Source organism: Impatiens glandulifera, chromosome 1 (genome assembly GCF_907164915.1).
Source record: "Impatiens glandulifera chromosome 1, dImpGla2.1, whole genome shotgun sequence".
Taxonomy (NCBI): domain Eukaryota; kingdom Viridiplantae; phylum Streptophyta; class Magnoliopsida; order Ericales; family Balsaminaceae; genus Impatiens; species Impatiens glandulifera.
The window spans coordinates 142,650,222-142,665,290 of NC_061862.1; the positions used below are offsets into that span (position 1 = coordinate 142,650,222).

General features: G+C 30.7%; 1 protein-coding gene across 1 annotated transcript; it reads left to right on the forward strand.

Annotated features, from left to right (window-relative positions):
• Positions 1–1,471: 1,471 nt before the first annotated feature.
• Positions 1,472–6,877, forward strand: LOC124919971 (ATP-dependent zinc metalloprotease FTSH 11, chloroplastic/mitochondrial-like). The gene is made up of 17 exons (XM_047460345.1): positions 1,472–2,022; positions 2,112–2,265; positions 2,346–2,438; positions 2,534–2,619; positions 2,720–2,831; positions 3,027–3,143; positions 3,226–3,276; positions 3,843–3,904; positions 4,363–4,420; positions 4,557–4,682; positions 4,764–4,844; positions 4,924–5,053; positions 5,292–5,440; positions 5,554–5,835; positions 5,927–6,016; positions 6,098–6,151; positions 6,245–6,877. Exons 1-17 carry the CDS (start codon positions 1,652–1,654, stop codon positions 6,665–6,667), a joined length of 2,439 nt encoding a protein of 812 aa, XP_047316301.1. The 5' UTR covers positions 1,472–1,651; the 3' UTR covers positions 6,668–6,877.
• Positions 6,878–15,069: the final 8,192 nt, after the last annotated feature.

Sequence of the window (15,069 nt, forward strand, 5' to 3'; positions counted from 1 at the left end):
TTGAAATTGACATGTGTCATCTTTGTTTATCAAAATCATTTAATAAAACTATGGTTTCTTTTTCCTTCCAAAAAAATTAGAGTTTCTATTGAAATAAACCCGAACCCTACAGTAATCTCTTCATACTTAATTTAGGAGGTTTTAGATGTGAATTTAGTTTCTTTCATATTTTTTATCATTGTAAAAATCTTAATTATTTTCCTTACTAAGTTGGTACAAGCTATAAATTTAGTTGAGTACATTATGACTAAGAATAACAATGAAACGGATTAGACCGGATCGAAAACATCCATTGACCATTCTTATTCTTTTTTTTCAAAATTGACCAAACTTCCTAATTCAGTTTTTTTTATAATATTATTTAACCCACCTTAACTCTATTTTTTTTATATGTGTTATTTAATATTTTTTCCGCCAATTCGAGATTACCAAGAATTCCCGTGGATAGGAACGTACCCAGAATTCGGAGATGGATGAGTTGAAAAAAAATAAGATAAACTTAAATAAATAACGAGAAAATTTTGGATAAAACGAGTGAATAAAGATAAATTTTATCATTTTTTAATTATTAAATAAATAAAATAATGAATTATTTTGAAATTTTTAAAAATTAGGGGTAATGTCACATATCTATCGTAAATATATATACATATATTTTTCGGGATGGATTTAGCCCACCCGAGCCCCTACATAAATCCGTCCCTGCCCGCGGGACGTATTTTATAAAAAAAAGTAAAGTTTATCGATGAAAAAATTATTTAAAAAATATATTTTTATATAATATATTAAAAAATAAATTTTATTATAAATTTTTTTATAAATCATGAAAAATAAATAAATATACTGATAATTCATATATTTAATTATGTTTATTTTGTTTAAGACGTAATCAAGGCATACCTCTCATTGGAAAATTTGACGAAATAACCATAAAAAGGCCCTTAAATGCGATAGTGACCAACGTATAAATTTAATTGTGCAAATGACCACTTCAAAATATTTTGACGAAATTACCCCGTCGCGTAACGCGAAGGGCGAGATCGTCTCGCAAAGGAAAAGCCCGTGAAAAGTCAGAACAGTCGTGCCTTTCGCGTGACGATTCTGCGAAAATATTTTAAACTTTTCACGAATCTTTTTTTTCGCGAGACGATCCTGCATTTCGCATTACGCGACGAGAATAATTTCGTCAGAATATTTTAAAGTGGTTATTTGCGCAATTTAATTTATGCTATAATAATAATAATAATAATAATAATAATAATAATAATAATAATAGAATTAAAAGAAATTATTACCATTGACTAATCGTGAAACAAAGAAGTTGAAATATTACTATTTCATTTTAATGCTCAAAACAAATGCATACTCCAATGTCTTCCACTAAAATCCAACACGACCACGTTAATCTCCAAGTCATGGCGACGACTCTTCATCAGTCATTCCTTCCCTACAAAGCTGCCTTCATTGAAATTTCCACGAAGAACCTTCTTCAGTCATCACCTCATAACTCTTTCCATCTCACTCTTCTTCATGTCTCAAAATTAGGTCGCATCACTTACTCGATCTCTAGCTGTTTCTTCTATATTTATCTCGCTCTAATTCTCCACCGTTCTTGTAATTATCGGTTTATTTCACTTAAAAATTGCTAGAAATGGAACAATCTCTTGATGTATCTGAACCTTTAGATGATAAATCAGTTACTCATGAAAACGAACCCACTGAGGTGAATGAGTCGGTATCCGATGGTAGAGAATTTGATGGAGTGGATTCTCTAGCTGAAAACGAGGAGAAATTGGATGATTCATCTAAAGGAAGGAAGAATAGTATCTGGGTTGTGATTATAACCTTCTTTTTTAGTATATTTGCTAAAGTAAAGCAAGCATTGGTGAAAACCAGGGGTTTAGATTGGTGGCCTATCACTCAGAGGGCGAAGAGATTGAAGAAGTTGACTGCTGAAGCTGATGCAAATCCAAAGGATGCGGCGAAACAGAGTGCTCTAATGGCAGAACTCAATAAGAAAAGGTGAGATCTCTCCACTTCTTGTAGTATCAAAAAATGGATTATAGACAAATAATCATGTTTGAACTCAATTCACATTATTTCCTTGACAGTCCTGAAGCTGTCATAGCACGTTTTCAGCAAACAGATCATGTTATGGATAGTAGAGGAGTTGCGGAATATATCCGAGCTCTTGTAAAGACAAGTTCAATTAATGAATATCTTCCAGATGAGAAACTGGGAAAGCCATCTAGTCTTCCTGATCTGGTGATCATTTTGTGTCTTGATTTTCTAACCTGAATTTGGTTTTGTTTCATGTTTTTGTAATAACCGATATGATCATGTAGTTGCAAGACTTGAAGCAACGTGCATCTGAAAGCACGAGTGAGCAAGTCCTTCGTCCAGGGATATCGAAGAGTCAGCCAATTCATGTAGCTTTAGTAAGTTAATAATTTTGATATATTAGACTTTGTGTTATTAATAAATGAGATATTGGTATCAATGTTTGTTTGCACAAATGATTCTCTATTATTAGGTTGAGAGTAAGCCAAAGTTAACGCACCGCATTATTGGATGGCTCAAATTTGCAATCACAGCGTTGTTTTTGATCACTATAGGAAAGTATGTGTCCTCTTCATGCTGTTTTTTTTTTGGATAAGATGCTTTTTTGAATTTCCTTAATTGATGATACCTTTCTTCTTGTTGACATATTACTGCTTAGAGCGATAATGAAGGCTGCAATAGATATATCTGCTGATGGTGGCATGGGTGGAATGGGACCTTCATTTGGTGCTTCTCCTGCAAAAGAATGGAAAAATGATATGCCTCGAAAGGTAAAATTTGCTTCACAATATTCACATAAATGAGAAATCTTAAAAAGGATTTCACCATATGATCAATGAAAGTAAAGCCCGAAATGATAACAAGAACATAAACAAAATAACTTTCAAAGGAACAAGTACTCTCCTTTTCTTCTTTTTTTTAGCTTTTAGTATTTTCTTTATGTTCATTAATTGATTTTGCAACAGAATATTACCTTTAAAGATGTGAAAGGATGTGACGACGCTAAACAGGAGCTTTTAGAGGTGGTTGAATATCTTAAAAACCCATTTAAGTTTACTCGATTGGGAGGAAAGTTGCCCAAGGTCTGTTCTAAATATTATGTTTTAGTTATTTATTGCATTTTCATGTGGAGTAGTTTTCTTTAATGATGAGTACATTTTGCAGGGAATCCTCTTAACTGGTCCACCTGGAGCTGGAAAAACACTTCTTGCTAAGGTTAGGTGCTTATCTTCCATTAGTGGTGGAAGTTTTAACCGCTCAAACCTAATAATTGACTAAACCTAACCGATTTTATAACTGACCAAACCCGGACGCTTACGAGGATTTTGGGAAATATTTCAATGAAAAACCAACTCAACAGAACTGCTTACAAGTACAACCATAGTTGTACATATTCACTCCATTTATTTAGCTTGTTTGATTGTGGTGACGATTTTAACACAGTGAAGGGAGAATTTTATAAAAGGGAAAAATATTATCAATAAATTTATTTCTTTATATTTTTTCCTATTTTTTGTTCTTACTTTTTCTCTAAATTAATTTTGATCTAATATTCAACCAATAAAACACACAAACCGATTGAACCGAAACTATAACTGACCAAACCAAACCAAACCGTGAAGTAACTGTTAAAGATTTTAGAAAATCTATACCAACAGTTGAGATGTATTTTTCGGTAAAAATAACAACTCAACTGAAACTCGTATACCCCTATGTTCTAACATTCCTCTTTTCCTTTTTTCTTTTTTTATTGACATTTGTGTCATCATCGGTTTTTGAAGGCTGTAGCTGGAGAAGCTGGAGTCCCATTTTTTTACAGATCAGGTTCTGAATTTGAAGAGATGTAAGTGCTAAGCTTATTTGTTTGATTCACATATTTGACTGTAGTTGTTGACGTGTGATTATTCTTTTTTTGCCTTCCAAACTTGGTACCGATTTTGATTTTATCCTCAAACCCATCCTTCCATCCTTAGTTGAAAACCTTTTGATTTTACCCCTACCTAACAGACACCTAAAAACGTCGCTTAGTCGGGGTTGTATACTTGTATTTTCTTTTCATTCATTCTGTTTTCCCTGTTGGGATATGATGGAGCTTGTTGCATACTTGGTATAGACAATGTTTACATTGTTAATCCATTTTAAAAAAAATGTTTACATTGTTAAGTTACTTCATAACAACTCTATTAATACAAACTTTAACATTTCATAAAAGGAAAAAAAATCATGATGGAGCTTATCACATAATTGCTAGTTGAAGAGCCTAATTAGCTCGTGTAATATTGAATCTTTGATCATTATCAGGTTTGTAGGTGTTGGTGCTCGACGCGTGAGATCATTATTTGAAGCCGCAAAGAGAGCGGTATGTCTTGAAATATCTATGTTTCCATTTCCCTGTTTTTATTATTATTTCCAATTTTTGTAATTTTAGAGTAATAATTGAACTGAGAAGAATGTGTAATGTAATTCAAAGTTTTATTTTGATGATGTGTTTGTAGTCACCTTGCATCATTTTCATTGACGAGATTGATGCGGTTGGCTCTACAAGAGGTCAATGGGAAGGCTATACGAAGAAAACACTGCATCAGCTACTGGTTGAAATGGATGGTTTTGAAGAGAATGAGGTAATAATAATCCAACCAGCTTCTCTCAGTGATTGTGATTATTTGCTTCAATCATTATTCCTAAATCTCATAATATTTTAGGGAGTAATTTTGATGGCTGCTACAAACTTGCCGGATATTCTTGATCCAGCTCTTACAAGACCTGGTAGATTTGACAGGCATGTAAGTTTCAAGGCTATGGTAAATCATTTTTATTTTTGGATTTTCAGAGGATGAAATTCTAACAGTATCTTATTTCCAGATTGTCATTTCAAATCCAGATGTTCGGGGTCGTCAAGAGATTTTAGAACTCTATTTACAGGACAAGCCATTAGGTGACGATATTGATGTGAAAACTCTCGCTCGTGGTACACCAGGATTCAATGGAGCAGGTACTATTTTATTTTATTTTAACAAAGAAATAATTTTGTTTACTAACCTCCTTGTGGAAAATGCTCTGGTTTAAAAAAATAATCATTATTAGGAAAATTTGTGATCATAATCATTATCTGGACACACTTTTTTGTTACATGAAAAAATATCCATTGCAATTATAAGTTTGACAATTTCTCAATGGATTATTGATGCAACAAAATGATTTTTGTGCGATTGCATTGTCTTGTCAAACAGATCTGGCCAACTTGGTTAACATTGCTGCCATTAAGGCCGCGATTGATGGTGCTGAAAATCTTACTAGAGCACAATTAGAATTTGCGAAAGACAGGATAATCATGGGTGCTCAACGAAAAACAATGTTTATAACCGATGAGTCGAAGAAGGTAAGCTGTAAATGCCATGATTAATTACTTTTGAGCTCCATTCCTAATTAAATGTAATCAAAATCACCAAAAGTTACTTATAACAAAATGTTCTATTTTTTTTGTTTAATTAGCTTACAGCATATCACGAAAGTGGCCATGCAGTTGTGGCTATGAATACCGAGGCTGCTCTTCCAATTCACAAAGCAACGATAATGCCACGTGGATCTGCTTTAGGGATGGTTACTCAGCTTCCTTCAGAAGACGAGACTTCAGTTAGCAAAAAACAGTTATTGGCACGTCTTGATGTTTACATGGGTGGAAGAGCGGCTGAAGAGCTTATATTTGGTCCGAACCACATCACTACTGGAGCAAGTAGCGATCTCCAGATGGCAACTGATCTTGCCCGGTTCATGGTATTATGTTTCACTTCATTTTGAAACTCCAATTTTCATTATTATATATAGAAACGACTCTTTTAAAATGTGGTTAAATGATTCTGTACAGGTATCTTCTTGTGGGATGAGTGATTCAATTGGGCCGGTTAATGTTGCAAAGAAAACTAGCACGGAAATGGAGTCTCGAATTGACAATGAAGTACGCGTTTTGTTTTATGTTTTTTCCGTATGTCTTTGTTACAACTTGCTGTGACTAATTTCTGTTTAATGGCCGGTGTAGGTTGTGAAGTTATTAAGAAATGCTTATGAACAAGCGAAAGCCCTTCTGGAGAAGGTCTAATAGTCGTTTTGTGATATTATTTAGATTTTCTTTTTAAATTTATATGTTGGTTAGCTTTTAATATTGACTATACCTTTATTCATGCAGCATGAAAATGCTTTACATGCTGTTGCGGCTGCATTACTTGAGTATGAGACACTTAACGCCGAAGAACTAAATGGCATTCTTTTTCCTTCGAAAGAAGACGGGCTAAACCAGCAACAACAGACACTTGAACCACCGGTTGAGCTTCAGCAAGATCAAGAACAGACACCGGTTGAGCTTCAGCAAGATCAAGAACAGACACCGGTTGAGCTTCAGAAAGATCAAGAACAGACACCGGTTGAGCTGCAGAAAGAACAAGAACAGACACTTGAGACACCGGTTGAGCTGCATCAAGAACAAGAACAGACACCGGTTGAGCCACCAGTTGAGCTGCAGCAAGAACAAGAACAAGAACAAGAACAGACACCGGTTGAGCTGCAGCAAGAGCAAGAACAGATACTTGAGCAGGAAAAAGCCGACACTTGAGGAAGATGATTTTAATGCATCAGTTTTCCATTTGAATTAAAGTATATATACCCAGTGAAGATGAAAAACCACACCTATATAAAATTCTATGGTAACCAAGTTTACTTCAAATTTGCCTAAAAAGTTCCCACTATTTAGGTACTAGGTTTTAGAATAGAACAAGTCTTTTCTTTTTTTTGTCATGATTTACTAATAACCTTAATTAACAGCAGCCCTTGTTTTGAAATTTATATAATATTATTATTGTTAGCAAAAACTACTTGTTACAATTAAACAAATGATGGGGAACTAACTCTTTTGTCCCATACAAAGTTCTATCAAGAAAACTACAAAACTATATACAAGTCTTATAGATGGTATTAATTTTCTCTAAATTCATATTATTTTGCTTTCCCATTAATTCTTTTCATATTGTTGTTTATTTTTAATACTAATGCAACAACAAAATAAAGGTATATTATTATTAACTAAGTGAATATTTGCATCATTCCCATACTTAATTATTAATAATCAGAGTTTTGAAATTATATTAATTTTTTAAAGAGGAAGGATAGGGAGCACGACTTTTGGGGAGCGACTCCTACAGCGAAAGTGACCTCGCTGTTATACAAAAGAGACATTGTCCCTTTTGTATAACAACGAGGTCTCTTTTGTATAACAGTAATGTCACTTTCGTATAACAGCGATGTCACTTTCGTTGTACGAGTGCTCCCCAAAGTGTGCTCCCAATCTTTTTTTTAATATATTTTCTTATACTTAATCATTAATAATTAAAAGAGTTTATTTATATATTTTTGTGTGTGTTTCATTATTCATTTATTTAGAAGAGTAGATTGCTGCTGTAAAATGATAGGGGGAGCGAAAAATATGTAGCGAATGGGGCAGCGAACTACGTGGAGTGCTGATTAGACATGCTGACTTATTATTTATTTATTTCTCTTTTATATTTATTAATAATATTCTCTCTCTTCTTATTAATTACATTTTCTCTCCCTCTGTCTTAAATAATGTCTTAAATAAGACGCATTCAATAAAAATATTAATTTTTTATTATTAAAAAACACTTAATAATTTATCTCTTTAATATTTATTATTAAAAATATTCTTTTTTTAAATTATTGTAAATGTCACTATAAACACGCATTTTAATTATTTTTCTCTCTCAATAATTTGTTTTCTTTTATTTATTGAAAAATATAAATTTTATTTTCAATAATAAAAATGACTCAAATTAAAATAAATAATAATTAATTGTGTTAATTAAAATTTATATATAAGAGAATAAAAAAATATATTTTTTTAATTCAATTAATTAATTCTATCATCTATCCATTTAATAATATATATTAATAATAAAAACAAAAATTATTAATCATTTTACTCAACGTATTGATTCTCTTTTTTAAACTCTTAAGTGTTATTTCTCTCTCTTTTCTCTCTTTAAAAATCTCTTTCTTTTCATGTCGGTTCATCTTCGAGATTTATTAGAAACTCAATCAACTATTGAAGCTCAATCAACTACATAAAGGTCAATCAACTACAAAAGCTCAATCAACAACATTAACTTGCACACCATGTTAGTTATTCTCTCTTAGTGGTATTTTATCTATGTTGAATATTAGTTGTTGGTGATTTGAGTTGTATCTATCTTGAATATTAGTAGTTTGTAGTTTGAGCTGAATCATGTTAGTAGTTAAGGGTTTGTCTCCTAGTGGTCCAATTTCAAATGAAGTGAAAGATAACAAAAATGATGTGCATCATGACCCATCTTCATCTAGTTCAAATGAGATTAAACTTCCTGAGATTGGAATGATTTTTTCATCTGAAGACGAAGTTCGTAATTTTTATAAATCTTATGGTCAGAGTGTTGGTTTTGGTATCTCCAAACTTGGTGGTAAAAATGGAGATGATAATAAACAAAAATATTTTTCCATCGGATGTGCCAAAAGTGGTAATAGAGTATCTCGTTCGAAAAATGTATTACAACCAAGACCTTATACTAAGACGAATTGTAAAGCCAAAATTAATGTTATTGTTCGAGATGATAAAATTTTTGAGATCACTTCTGTACACCTTCAACACAATCATAATTTGAGCCCTGGAAAATCAAGACATTTTAGATGTAATAAAATGCTCGATTCAACTACAAAGAGAAAATTGGAGTTAAATGATCAAGCTGGAATAACTTTAAGTAAAAGTTTTCAATCCTTTGTAGTTGAGGCTGTAGGTTATGATAATCTACCATTTGATGAAAGAAGTTGTAGAAATTATATTTCAGAAGCTAGAAGATTGAGGTTAGGGGATGGAGATGCTGAAGCATTAAGTAATTATTTTTGTCGAATGCAAAGTAGGAACTCAAACTTCTTCTATGTGCTTGATTTAGATGGTGAATCTCGAATTAAAAATGTTTTTTGGGCGGATGCTAGATCAATAGCTACATATGATTTTTTTATTCTCTTATATATAAATTTTAATTAACACAATTAATTATTATTTATTTTAATTTGAGTCATTTTTATTATTGAAAATAAAATTTATATTTTTCAATAAATAAAAGAAAACAAATTATTGAGAGAGAAAAATAATTAAAATGCGTGTTTATAGTGACATTTACAATAATTTAAAAAAAGAACATTTTTAATAATAAATATTAAAGAGATAAATTATTAAGTGTTTTTTAATAATAAAAAATTAATATTTTTATTGAATGCGTCTTATTTAAGAGAGAAGGGGAGAAAATGTAATTAATAAGAACAGAGAAATAAATATAAAAGAGAAATAAATAAATAATAGTCAGCATGTCTAATCAGCACTCCACGTAGTTCGCTGCCCCATTCGCTACATATTTTTCGCTCCCCCTATCATTACTCTTATTTATTATATATAATAACACCTAAACCATTTTGGAAGACTGGTTAATTGTTGAACAACTATTTGAATGAACACTAATTAGTCTAAAACTTTTTAAAATAGGATATGATATGATATTATAATTTAATTTATATAAATATAAAATAAAAATAAATTAATATTATATAAATAAAAATAAAAGAAGAATAATGATAGGTGGAGCAAAAGAATTGTAACGAATGGGGCAGGAACTAGTGACTCAGTATTTATTTATTTTTCTCTTTTATATTCATTAATATTTTTTTCTCTCTTCTCACTACTTACCTTTTCTCACTCTTCTCATTGATTGAGCTTCAGGGAATTTTGAGGAGATGATCCTAAAAAATGTCTTAAATGTGGAAAGTGCAGAGTTTAAAAAAAAAAGTTGGTGACCCCTTTTACTGTTTTTGAACGAAAATGCCCCAGTTGCGTGTGACGCAATTTTTTATTTTTCAAAAAATTTTAATTATGATTTTTTTTTTGACGAAAATTCCCCAGTTGCGTCACGCAACTCCAGTTGCGTAACGCAATCGCGAGACGAAAAAAAATTTTGAAAAAAAAATTTCCGGTTGCGTTACGCAATGGTATAATTGTCATTAAAAAAAGGTTATCAGCGCTATTTAATTTATGCCCCCACACTATCGGCTATTAGGCCTATCAGTGGAGTCATTTCCTCAAATTTCCCGAGCTTCAATAGTTGATTAAGTTTCTAATAAATCTCAAAAGATAACGAACGGACATGAAAAAAAAATTTAAGAAGAGAAAAGAAAGAAAAATAATTAAAATGTGTTTATAGAGGCATGTACAATAATTTAAAAAAAAGAATATTTATAATAATAAAAATTAATTTGTTATTTTATTTTATGCATATTATTTAAGATAGAGGGAAAAATTGTAAGTAATGAGAAGAGAGAGAAAATTATTATTGAATATAAAAGAGAAAAATATATAAATACTGAGTCATCAAGTCTAATCATCATTGTTCCCTGTCTCATTCCTATAAATTTTTCGCTCCCCTTATCATTACTCATAGGTTATATACATACTTGTATTTTTGTTACGCCCCGAACCGAGTCGTGACCAGGCTCCGCATGTCATCTCCTTGAAATACACTTAAATATAACATGCAAGGCTAACATAATTCTTTACTAACTTTCTTAATCAAAATATCACCCTTCTTTCATTAACCAAAAATCCTTTCAGCTACAATATGTTCTTGCCACCTCATCAAAAGTCCAAAAATACAAGGTGACAATGCTACCATCTTAAGGTTTACAAAATACATCGTTCTAACTCTCCCTTAATACACTACTCTAAGGAGAGGACTATTTTTTCTTACCAAAAGTAGATCGATATCCAAGTCTTCACTGTCCAATAGCTTCTGTTACTTGATTTGGATCCTTCTCTGAAAAGGGGACTCATTAAAATGGGTGAGCTAAACTTGCCCAGTAAGAAAATCATAATCTCATTACAGTTAGATCAATAGACATTTAATATAAGTATAGAAAGATCAAACCTGTATTAAAAATATAATACATACTGTTAATAACCAATATACTTTTCTATATAACTCTGGGATAGTGATAATGACTACATTATTGTGATAACTCATTACCATCAACCAGGACTTTAATGTCCTGCGTTGACTCATTAACCATCAATGAGGATTTAGGGGTCCTGCGTTGACTCATTAGTCATCAATCATGATTTGGGGATCCTGCATTGACTCATTAACCATCAACCGGACGTGACTGTCACGCGTTGACTCATTACCGGTATAAGCACTGGAGACATTAATAATCATTATCAAATAAATAAGTACAGAATCCTATCCAGAGTAATAAAATCATTTTTGTATTATTCACATAATCAAATTCATACATATGTATCAGTCTTTCACAAAGCATTTAGCATAGGCTTATCAAAAATACTTTATCAACTAGTTTCGCAAATTATTTTATAAATCACATTATCAAGTCAATTCTGTCAAACGTTTTATCAAATCCTTTTATCAGACATTTTATCAAAACATTTCCATGTCAACTTGATCCATAAGTTTAGAAACACATTGTAATAAAACCATTTTATCAACAAAATCACATTTTAGTAAAATAAACGGTAAGAAGGCATGATTTCTTACCTAACCCCCCAATATCTAGTTATTTCCACTCTTAAGCTCTACCAAATATTCTTTGCTATTTTCAAATGGGCCTTTGACACTTTCTTCCTTCAATTATCAAATTAAACTCAAATTAGTCTTTATATTTCCACCTACTAATAATCCATATCACTTACTTCCTTAAATCCAACAATCATTTTCATTCTCTTCCAATAAACATTCAAATTTATACATAAACCCTAAATACCTTTTCTCATCTCCAAGTTTATCCAAAACCAAATAATTCATATTCCTTCATTCTCTGTTTTCTTTTCCTCCTTTCTAAATAATAAACAACCTTAAATTATTCAACCATATCAAACAAATCAACTTCATTATTTCTACCAGCAAACTCCATTTCATTTATAACCCTAATTCATCCATAACATTATCAAATATCCTTTACTTACCTTTAAATCAAATGAAATGTTGATGATGAAGATAATCTGTTGACTGTGATAATGATGGGTCTTCTGAGCAGATGAAGAAGAATCGGTTGCTGAACTAATGAAGATTTGTTGGAGATGAGAATGTTGATCTGATGAAGATGATCGGCTGAAGGAGATAAGGTAGGAAGTTTGCTGGGTTTCTGAAATGAAATAAGACAAGAGATGGATTGTTGATCAATATATCCTTTTTAAAATTCTGCCACCTACGTGTCCCATTTTCAACCACTTCCCCTTTTTTTATAATTAAAACTTAACTTTACAATTTAAAAAGGGAATAGATGCCATTTTTCGAATTCTAGTTTTAATGACTTTAGAAATTAGATTTACTTATGAGAAATGAAACGTAAAAGCTCTCCTTTTGAGTTGTTGCTTCGTTTATCGTGAAGTTAATATCACGTACTTACTGTTGAGTTATGGATCCTACACTTATAATAAACTCTACATTGTTAATTAGAGTTTATTGAGTTTTATTTTTTTGGTTTTGAGCTTGGGCCTGACCAAAGTTATTTAGGTTTATTACCTGAATATTCACCCTATAAATATGTGATTATTAAGGGTTTACATTGTTAAGACATAATTTTAGAGAAATAAAGTGTGAGGCAAAAACTCTGTATTTATTCTTCTTCTTCATAGTGAAATCTGGTGGTGGCTGAAGTGGATGTAGCTCAATTTGAGTGAACCACTATAAATCTGTGTGTTCTTGTGTTTTCTTTCTTGTGTTTTTACAGATTATTTTTAAGCAGGTCGAATTTGAGAGATACAAATCCTAACAACTGATATCAGAGCAGTTAGGCTAGATCTGAGCATTGGAAATGATGGCAAGTGAGAACAACATAGGACATGGGATTAGAAGATTCCTGGGAGTGAGAATCCAGCTGATATGTTGACGAAAACTGTGACAAATGAGAAACTGAAGTTGTGTGCAACTTTAGTTGGTCTTTTTCGTTAAGACACCGAATGGAAAGCCACTACTGATCGAGAGATGATGAAGTTAATCTCCAAGTGAGAGATTATTGAGTTATGGAGCCTACACTTATAATAAACTCTACATTGTTAATTAGAGTTTATTGAGTTTTCTTTTTTGGTTTTAGGTTTGGGTCTGACCAAAGTTATTTAGGTTTATTACCTGAATGTTTATCCTATAAATATGTGATTATTAAGAGTTTACATTGCTAAGACAGAATTTTAGAGAGATAAAGTGTGAAGCAAAAACTCTGTATTTCTTTTTCTTTATAGTGAAATCTGGTGGTGACTGGAGTGGATGTAGCTCAATTTGAGTGAACCACTATAAATATGTGTGTTCTTATGTTCTTCTTTTTGTGTTTTTACATATTGTTTTCAAGCAGGTCGAATTTGAGAGATACAAATCTTAACACTTACTATTAGAAGATTCATTTTTCGAATTATAGTTTTAATGATTTTAGAAATTAGAATATGAATTGGAATCTTTGTGAGCTCGTCGGGGAAGATGAAGACTCGTCTTCCTCATATGCTAACATACTTTGAGAGTTCCGTTAGCGATTCAGTGGCCACTGTTTGACATTGTTAAGTATTTTATCGGCAGGCGTTAGAGCTTTCTTAGCTGTTAGATCATGTTGGATAAGTCAATGACCGTTGGATGATTAAGTTGTAGCGCTTCCTTCCAATTTCTGCCACACCCGAGGCTTCGGATCTGCTGTCCCAAAATAATGTTCCACTTGCTGTCTCATAGGAGAGAGAAGAGTGTGGAAAGAGGAAAAAGAAAATTAAATATTAAAATAAAATGTTATATGTATATAATTTTTTAGGGTTTAGAATTTAGGATTTAAGATTTAGGGTTTAGAATTTAGGGTTTAGAGTTTAGGATTTAAGGTTTATTTTATATATATAATTTTTTATTTGTCTAATTTATCAAAATTATGTTGTTTTGATAAATGAGAGTGGAACATTATTTTGGGACAGCAGATCCTTACCCCACACCCGATCACTTGCAAGAGAAAGTTGAGCTTTATTTATTTTATTTTTTTCTATTTTTTAGCTCCAATTTCTTTATTTCCTACCAGAATGAAACATAATATTAAAACTCAACAATATATATATATATATATTTTTTTTTTATATTATTTTTTCCTTTTATTGTTCTAAATTTTTATTATTATCAATTATTTATTTATGTTGACATTATTATCATTTTTCTTTTTTTGGTGTAAGATTTTATTATTTTTTTTAAATGTTCAGAACTTTTAAAAAATTAAATATTCGGGTGTCAAAAATGAGTGTCACAATAATAAATTATTATTTTTATTTAAGTAAATATTTATATCGAAATGTCGATATAGTATAAAATATGAATAAAAAAAATTATGATATATCTTACCAACCCACACTATTAATATATAACAACACCATTTAAAAAAAATAAAAATATAGAGAAGAAAAAAGATAAAATTTAATATATAAAGTTACAATTAAAAGACTTTTGAAGAAAAATAATAATAATAAATGAGAGAAATAAATATTCACTTTAACATTCTAATAAATAATTGATAAATATTAATAAATTAAAAATATCTTAACTATAACAATATAATAATTAACCATTTATAAAAATAATTACAATCATCATTTATCTAAATTAGTGACGATTTTGTTCAGGATAGTGTTGATTATGTCTCGTATGACCTTCTTTGCCACACACCTCCCACAAATGATAGTAATTAGTGGGTTATCCATTTCTGTTCTAATGCTCGTTTTGATCTCGTTGATTTTTATTTTTTCTCAAATTTGTATAATAAATTTAAATAATCAAATTTATAAAAATATTAATTTAGATTATATATCAAAATATAAATAATTAAATTTATAAAAATAATAATTTAAAATATATATTAAATATAAATAATTTAATTTATACAAATAATAATTTA

Coding starts and splice junctions, on each gene's coding strand:
- LOC124919971 (XM_047460345.1), top strand. CDS start 1,652: ATGGAACAATCTCTTGATGTATCTGAACCTTTAGATGATAAATCAGTT. Junction 2,023..2,111: donor GCAGAACTCAATAAGAAAAG/GTGAGATCTCTC, acceptor TTTCCTTGACAG/TCCTGAAGCTGTCATAGCAC. Junction 5,054..5,291: donor ACCAGGATTCAATGGAGCAG/GTACTATTTTAT, acceptor CTTGTCAAACAG/ATCTGGCCAACTTGGTTAAC.